General features: G+C 53.3%; 1 protein-coding gene across 1 annotated transcript; it reads right to left on the reverse strand.

The window, feature by feature from the left end:
• Window positions 1–1,225: 1,225 nt before the first annotated feature.
• Window positions 1,226–3,299, reverse strand: LOC144675866 (jeltraxin-like). Its single transcript, XM_078536426.1, is given in 3 exon segments — window positions 1,226–1,444; window positions 1,447–1,811; window positions 3,224–3,299. Coding segments are annotated over 3 exon segments (654 nt in total). The 5' UTR covers window positions 3,294–3,299.
• Between the last annotated feature and the right edge of the window lie 5,683 nt (window positions 3,300–8,982).

The following is an 8,982-nucleotide window of genomic DNA, read 5'->3' on the forward strand; positions in this document are numbered from 1 at the left end:
CCCACCCTCTCTCCCTCCCTCTCTCCCTCCCTCTCATCCTCCCTCCCTCTCTCCCTCCCTCTCATCCTCCCTCCCGCCTTCCCTCTCATTCTCTCTCCCTCCCTCACCCGTTTTTTCTCTCGCGCGCTTTCTCCCCTCACAATTTACTCACGTTTCAGGTGGAAAACAACCTCTCGAACTTTATGCCCGGAAGTTATTCCTGATTCCCGCCCATAATAAAGATGGCCGCCTGAATCCCCTCATGGAGGCCGCCATCTTTTCTTACTGGCAGAAAGATTAGCGGCCAGACCCACAGTACTGAGTGAACGCCGCACTGTCGGAGGGTCAGTGCTGAGGGAGTGCTGCACTGTCGGAGGGTCAGTGCTGAGGGAGTGCCGCACTGTCGGAGGGTCAGTACCGAGGGAGTGCTGCGCTGTCAGAGGGTCAGTGCTAAGGGAGCGCTGCACTGTCAGAGGGTCAGTACTGAGGAGCGCCGCACTGTCAGAGGGTCAGTGCTGAGGGAGTGCTGCACTGTCGGAGCGTCAGTAGTGAGGGAGTGCTGCACTGTCAGAGGGTCAGTACTGAGGGAGCGCAGCACTGTCAGAGGGTCAGTGCTGAGGGAGTGCTGCACTGTCGGAGGGTCAGTACTGAGGGAGTGCTGCACTGTCGGAGGGTCAGTACTGAGGGAACTCTAGTCGACAGCCAGTTAAGTAGATTATCTGCTCGTTATCGGGTTGTGGGATCTTTCTGTGCCAAAATGGGCAGCTGTTTTCCCATTATTACAACAGCAACTCTGCTACAGAGTGACTGGCCCTGGTTTGTAACTCTGTGTCCTGCCCTCAGATTATCAAATAATGCGCAACATCAATATAATGGCGTCATTTCCCAATTGTCTCAGTCACCCTGGGTGGAATACCTCGCAGTGTCACGGCGAGAATGTGGGCGATGACTCTCGGTGAGTGAGTCTGGGTGGAGCCAGCATGGACACAAGAAACCGAATGGCTTCCTTGCGCGCTGTAACCGGTCTATGATCCTGGCTGCAGTGGGAGGTGCCCTGGAATGATTGTGAATGCAGAGGGGACAGAAACAGACTCGGGCGTACACAAATAGGCGGGCGGATTGAAGGTGTAACGCATTTATTTCAGTGACCTACACAAGCATTTACAGTGTGGAAGATTAGTACTCTTCGTTCAGACAGGGTCTGTTGGGAGCATCTTTAATCCACCACACAAGGCCCTGTTGGCTCTTACTGGAACCTAGTTGACTTCTGCGTAACAACACTTCCTTTGGTTTGTATCCTGGCATTAAACCAGCTGGTCACATTCCCCTGCGTGTCAGACACGTCCCACATCTGTAAGTAGATTGTCCTGGGCGCTAAAACCCGATCCCACAGGTTGACGTCGACAGTTTCGCCCACGTAGCTCGGCTCTTGCCCAATGCGGTCTTCCCGGTGGCCCAGGATGATGTCGCCCCCCCCGGCGCGATGGCCGCCGAGCCCTGCAGCAGCTTGCGGACGGTGGGCTTCCCGTTGACGTAGAGGCCGACCAGCCGGGCGCTGGCGTTGTAGATGGTGCAGACGTGGACCCAGCCCCAGAGGTCGGCCGGCAGCTGGAACCGCTGCTCCTTGCCTCCGAGGCTCACCGCGAAGTTGCGCTGGTCCTCCCGGGCCAGCAGCAGGACGTCGGATTTGTAGGAGAACAGCGTGTGCCTGGTGCGGAGCTCGGTGTTAAACCTCAGGCACAGCGTCAGATCCCCGAGGCTCACCTCGCTCTGTGGCTCGAGCACCGCATACTCACTCTGTGAGTCCGTGAGAAACAGCAGCGATTCCTCGGCTAACCCTACAGGGGAGACGAGACAGGGAGGGTCAAAATTACTGGCTCGCTCGGGTTAACACGGCAGACGTGACTTAGAATCGGCTTCCGTTCCCTCCAGACCTGACTATTCCAACGCACTCCTGGCTGGTGTCCCACATTCTGCCTCGTGTAAACTTGAAGCCATCCAAGAAACTGCTCGTATCTTGATTCACAGCAAGTCCTCTTCCCCCATCGCTGTGCTCACTGACCGACGTCGGCGTCCAGTCAAACGATGTCTTGACTTTAAAGTCCTTCTTTTTGTTTTCAAATCCCTCCATGGCCTCGCCCCCTCCCTACCTCTGTTATCTCCTCCAGCCCCACAACCCTCCGAGGTATCTGCACTTCTCCAATTCCGGCCTCTTGGGCATTCCTGGCTTTAATCGCTCCACCATTGGCAGCTGTGCCTTCAGCTGGCAGGGCCCCAAGCTCTGGAATTCCCTCCCTAAACCTCTTCCCCCTCGCTTTCCTCCTTTAAGAATCCCTTTCAAATCCACCCCTTTACTTGAGCTTCTCGTTGTGTGACCTAATGCCTCCTTATCTGGCTTAGTGTCATACTCGGTTTTATAATGACCCTGTAAATCACCTTGAAATGGTGGGGTGGTGAAAAAGGCATATGGGACACTTGCCTTTATCAATCAAGACATAGATTACAAAAGTAGGGAAGTCATGTTGGAGTTGTATAGAACCTTGGTGAGGCCACAGCTGGAGTACTGTGTGCAGGTCTGGTCCCCACATTATAGGAAGGATGTGATTGCACTGGAGGGGGTGCAGTGGAGATTCACCAGGATGTTGCCTGGGATGAAACATTTAAGTTATGAAGGGAGGTTGGATAGACTCGGGTTGTTTTCGTTGGAACAGAGAAGACTGAGGGGGTGACCTGATCGAGGTATACAAGATTGTGAGGGGCATGGACAGGGTGGATAGGGAGCAGCTGTTCCCCTTAGTTGAAGGGTCAGTCGCGAGGTGACATAAGTTCAAGGTGAGGGGCAGGAGGTTTAGAGGGGATGTGAGGAAAAACTTTTTTTACCCAGAGGGTGGTGAGGGTCTGGAATGCACTGCCTGGGAGGGTGGTGGAGGCGGGTTGCCTCTCATCCTTTAAAAAGTACCTGGATGAGCACTTGGCACGTCATAACATTCAAGGCTGTGGACCAAGTGCTGGTAAATGGGATTAGGTAGGTAGGTCAGGTGTTTCTCACGTGTTGGTGCAGACTCGATGGGCCGAAGGGCCTCTTCTGCACTGTGATTCTGTGAAATGGTTCATTGCCTTGGAGGTGTGATACAAACAAGGTGTTATTGGGTGCAGTGGGTGTCAGTCTGACTGTGACACTTGTTGCCGATCCACGCGTGTTCGAGTGTGTTTAACGCGTGTGGGAAAACAAGCAGATATTTACCTTTCAGATCATCACCGATAGCGGTCGGAGTAATCAGGCAAGCGATGGATATCAGGAGAAAGATCCTCATGGCGTCTGCTGTATCTATACAGAAAATAAACTGATTAAAATTCAGCACCGGCACAGAGTGAACCCTGAATCCTCGACCTCAGCGCGGACACACAATGAAACCTCGATCCCTGTTGATTTACCGCCTTGAATCTTGGATTGCTTCCTTTCTGTGTCCAATCTCTGAGGAAGGGCCTGTGAAGAAGGGAGGAGCGGGTGGGGGTAGTGGCGAAAGAAGGGAGGGTGGGCAGGAGGACGATGGGTGGAACGGGAGGGACGGAGAGACCAACTCTCTCTATCTCTGAGGAGGGGCCCAGACTACAGGCCCTTCCTGTTGATTTCCGCGTCCCACTATGTACAATGTCTCTCCTCCACAGACCACTGCTTATTTACAAGTTGTAATGATTCAGACTGACGAACTGCAGACTGGGGCAAGCAGTGAGGGCTGTTGTGTGGGTGACACCCCTTACCCAGGACTCTCCCTCCCTCTCCTTCCATCTGAAGGGAGAGTGGGGCCAGCCTGCAGGTCTACCTGCAGCCCCTGACTGAGGGGCAGTGCCCCGGTACCAGCCGATCTGTCTCTGGCCCCCTTCACGTGAGAAAGGCTTCACTTACCCTTGGCCTGTGCACACAAACAGACGATTCCTGGCCTGTGAAACCCCAGTCCCCCAGCCTGGGGCCATTTATACCCCAGGCCAGTGAGTTCTTAGCCAACGAGGGAAGAGGGAACAAGCGGCGGTGTGGGCTGGCTGTGTGGGTCACCTCGACCACAACCATCTGGGTGCCAATATGTCACAAATGGATTCCAGTCAATGTTGATCACCTCTTGAAACAAACACTCGACATGTCCCACTGTTTGTGCCAGTATCCTTGGGGAAGTTTCGATCACCTAGTTCTGGACACTCGATCACTTCACTCGAACCTCCCTCCCACCCAACACCCCAAACCACCTCACCCTTTTCCAGCCCTTCACCTACTTCACCCCCAGGTCCTACCGGCCCTGGAATGTGGGCCATAGTGAGCCTGATAAGGTTGGGTCGACGTTGGCTCCTGCCTCTGTCCTGGCCTGGGGCAGAAGCGTGGAGCGCAAGGGAAGAGAGAGCAGGCTTGGGTGAAGGGGAGAGGATAGCAGTCCAGGGACGGGGAAGGACACCGGGTCACAGGAGCTGGGTGGAGATGAGAGCTGACCTGTGGGGAGAGCAGGCCGGGTTCTGGGCTGGGCGAGAGAGAGAGAGGGAGAGCAGGCCCGACGGGGAGATAGAGCACGCTGGGTGGGGGTCGGGCTGGGAGAAAGCCGGCCCTCGGAGCTGAGGGATGGTGGGAGCGAGCAGGCCAAGAGAGAGCGCAGAGGGTGCTGTGCCTGGGGTGGAGGAGGTCTTCAGTGGGTGTGGGTGAGGGAGCTGTCTGGGATAACAAAGAGCTTGTGACCTTGCAGCATCAGTGTGGTTGGATAAAACGTCAAGCAAAAGATGCAGTGAGTGGAGACTGGAACCCCAGTAAACTCTCATGGGCAAGGGGAGATAGTAGAGAGAGAGAGTCTCTCTCTCGACATAAAACTCTCTCTCTCTGACTCCCTCAAACCCTCTCGCTCTCTCACATCCACAAACTCTCCCTCTCTCTCTCTGATGGTCTCAAACCCTCTCTCTCTCACGCCCTCAATCTCTCTCTCTTAACATAAAACTCTCTCTCTCTGACTCCCTCAAATCCTCTCCCTCTCTATCACGCCCTCAAACCCTCTCGCTCTCACATCCTCAAACTCTCCCTCTCTCTCTGATGCTCTCAAACCCTCTCTCACGCCCTCAAACTCTCTCTCTCTGACTCCCTCAAATCCTCTCCCTCTCTCCCTGACGCCCTCAAACCCTCACACTCTCTCTCATACCCTCCAACCCTCTCCCTCTCTCTCATATAACCTGAAACTCACTCTCTCTCTCAAGCCTTCAAACCCTCTATCTCTCTCTGCCACCCCCACAAACCCTCTCTCTTTCACATGCCCTCAAAACCACTCTCTCTCTCTCTCCCGCCCTCCAGTGGCAGAGGGAGAGGGAGGTTGGGCAAGAGACAGAGGGGGAGACGGGCCAAGGGAGAGGGAGATGGGGCGAGAGAGAGGGAAACAGTTACGGACAATATTGGCAACATGAAAGATTTTTTATTATGGGAAAGGTAAAGCTCCAAAGACATAAGGAACAAAGTAATTTACATATTAAAGAGAGGGAAACGTATATAAAGGAGAATGAGTGGCTATGTTGGGGTGCCAGGTAAAATTGAAACAGCTTCTAGCCCATGTCCGCAAATGTCTGCTGTGTCCAGTAACTAAAGCTGGAGAAAGCCTTTTGGGATTCCACTGTCAGGTGGGTGCGATGGTGACACTTGCTGTTTTAGATCTAAAATCTATTTTGGACTGGCGCTGTAAAAGGGGGTGTGTAATTTAGAGTGAGGATAACTAGGAATTTTAGGATTTGTTATAGTACTAAGTAATTGTAGTCTTATGTATGTGCTTGAAATCTTTCCTTTTGTTAATAAATATTTTAATTTAAATTTTAAAGTCTCTTAAGGTCTTAGTGGACTCATTGCTTCTGAATTCAATGCACACATCTTCTTATAATAAATACAAATTGCAAAACCATTGTGATAGCATGGCCAAGGTTCCCATGTGGACTTGGTCCACCTGGCACATATCCTCTGCCACATCCTAACAATAGAGAGAGAAAGGGCTATAGAAACAGAGAGAGAGAGAGAGAGACGGGGCTATAGAAAGAGAGTAAGACGGGGCTATAGAGAGATACGGGGCTATAAGAGGAGATGGAGCTAGAGAGAGGGAGGCAGCTTGAGAGAGAAAGATGGGGAGACAGGCCAAGAGACAGGACGAGAAAAGGAGATGAGGTGAGAGCGCAGGAGAGCGAGAGAGGGACGTGGGGCGAAAGACAGAGGGAGACGGGGAGAGAGATTGTGTGAGAGTGAGATTCGGGGACACGGGGCGAGAGAGAAGGAGTGACACATGGAGAGAGAGGGAGATGAGACAAGAGAGGGAGTGCGGGGGAGAGAGGGAGAAGGGCGGAGAGAGAGGGAGAAGGGGCGGGAGACGGGGCAAGAGAGAGAAGGAGCCAGGGCGCGAGAGCGGAAGATGGAGTGAGAAAGGGAGACAGGACAAGAGAGAGAAGGAGACGTGAGAGGAAGATGGCGAGAGAGAGAGAGATGGGGAAAGTGAGGGACACTGGGCAAGAAAGAAAGACATAGAAACTAGGAGCAGGAGGAGGCCAATCGGCCCTTCGAGCCTGCTCCGCCATTCATTATGATCGTGGCTGATCATCCAACTCAACAGCCTGCTCCCACTTTCTCCCCATACCCTTTGATCCCTTTCACCCCAAGAGCTACATCTAACTCCTTCTTGAAAACATACAATGTTTTGGCCTCAACTACTTTCTGTGGTAACGAATTCCACAGGCTCACCACTCCCTGGGTGAAAAAATTTCTCCTCATCTCAGTCCTAAATGGTCTACCCCGTATCCTCAGACTGTGACCCCTGGTTCTGGACTCCCCCACCATCGGGAACATCCTTCCTGCATCTACCCTGTCTAGTCCTGTTAGAATTTTATAGGTTTCTATGAGATCCCCCCCTCATTCTTCTGAACTCCAGCGAATATAATCCTAATCCACTCAATCTCTCCTCATATGTCAGTCCCGCCATCCCAGGAATCAGTCGGGTAAACCTTCGCTGCACTCCCTCTATAGCAAGAACATCCTTCCTCAGGTAAGGAGACAAAAACTGCACACAATATTCCAGTTGTGGTCTCACCAAGGCCCTGCCACGAGACATCCCTGTTCCTGTACTCAAATCCTTAGCGGCTATCATCAGCCGCTGCTCAGGAATCCGCCCCTCCGTCCTTTTCAGTGGCTGGCGGAGAGGAGGGCTGTGGCTGCCGGGGTGACCAGGATCAGGGATGTGCTGGGTGACGGAGGAGTGGGCTCGATGCTTCCATGGGATTTGGCGTGTCATGTGTCCGTGGGCGTCCGGCTAGCGGCCGATGCCAGTCAAGACCTCAGGACGGGCGTGCTGGGCCGTGACATTATACTGGGCCTCGAGGTGACGCGGGTACGCGGTGCTCTTCCGTCTGAGCGTTCCCCTGTTCGGATGGAAGTCCACGTTGGCACCAAGACCGAACCCTCCCTCGGGAGCCGGTGCCCCGCAATATGAGCTGCCTCTGGGGGAAATCCCCTCCGTGTCCTTTAGCACGGTGCGGAGGGGTTTCCTGTACGGGCTGCTGGTGCACACCCTTCACTTCCTTGCCCTCGCCCGCCTCCCGGACACGCCCCGGTGTGCCTTGCTGCCCTCCGGTGGCGGAGGTCCCCATTGGGGGTCCTCTACGGAGGTGTCGTCCTGCTTTCCACTGGGGGCCTGGGGTGGAGGGTGTTGCACACAGCAGACCCCTACAATCGGAGAATGTGTCGGTTCACGGACTCCCAGGATACCATGCAAATGCAAAATGTGCAACACCTGCCCCTTCACTTCCCCTCTCCTCACCGTCCAAGGGCCCAAACACTCCTTTCAAATGAAGCAGCATTTCATTTGCATTTCCCCCAATTTAGTCTACTGCATTCGTTGCTCCCAATGCGGTTTCCTCTACATTGGAGAGACCAAACACAGACTGGGTGACCACTTTGCAGAACACCTTCGGTCTGTCCGCAAACATTACCCAGACCTCCCTGTCGCTTGCCATTTTAACACTCCACCCTGCTCTCATGCCCACATGTCTGTCCTTGGCTTGCTGCATTGTTCCAGTGAAGCTCAACGCAAACTGGAGGAACAGCACCTCATCTTCCGACTAGGCACTTTATAGCCTTCCGGGCTGAATATTGAGTTCAACAACTTTAGATCTTGAACTCCCCCTCCCCCCATCCCCACCCCCTTTCCAATTTTCCCCCTCCCTTTTGTTTTTTCCAATAATTTATATAGATTTTTCTTTTCCCACCTATTTGCATTATTTTTAAATGTATTCCACCATCTGTTTATTTCACCCCACCCCCAATAGAGCTATCTGTACCTTGCTTGTCCTGCTATCCACTCTTAATTAGCACATTCTTTAGATAATATCACCACCTTCAACACCTCTTTGATCTTTTGTCTGTGACATCTTTTGGTTATCTCCTCCTATCACTGGCTGCTTGTCCCAACAACCACCACCCCCGCAGCTTCTCTCCCCCCCACCCCCTCACCTTAAACCAGCTTATATTTCACCCCTTTCCTATTTTTACTTAGTTCTGTTGAAGGGTCATGAGGACTCGAAACGTCAACTTTGCTCTTCTCCGCCGATGCTTCCAGACCTGCTGAGTTTTTCCAGGTAATTCTGTTTTTGTTTCCCAGGATACCTGCTCTTTCCACAGTCCTGTGGAGTCCGTGGACCACGTTTACATAGGGTGTTGTAGGCTGCACTCCCTTTTCAGTTATTTAAAAAAACCTTTTGTTACTGTTTTGTTTGCACTTCAGCCCCACGCTCCTGATCTACGGGCACCCAGTGCGGAGGTGGGGGGCCGGGAGAGAGGAGGACCTCCTCCTGAACCTGCTCCTGGGCCTGGCCAAGTTGGCCATTAACAGGTCCAGGCAGCGGGCGATCGAGGGGGTTGTCCAACCCGACTGTCTGCCCCTCTTCAGCGGCTGCGTTCGTGGCTGGGTGTCCCTGGGGAGGGATTACGCAGTGTCTGCTAACACTGTCGAG

The sequence above is a fragment of the Cetorhinus maximus genome, unplaced genomic scaffold (genome assembly GCF_964194155.1).
Source record: "Cetorhinus maximus unplaced genomic scaffold, sCetMax3.hap1.1 HAP1_SCAFFOLD_1207, whole genome shotgun sequence".
Classification (NCBI taxonomy): domain Eukaryota; kingdom Metazoa; phylum Chordata; class Chondrichthyes; order Lamniformes; family Cetorhinidae; genus Cetorhinus; species Cetorhinus maximus.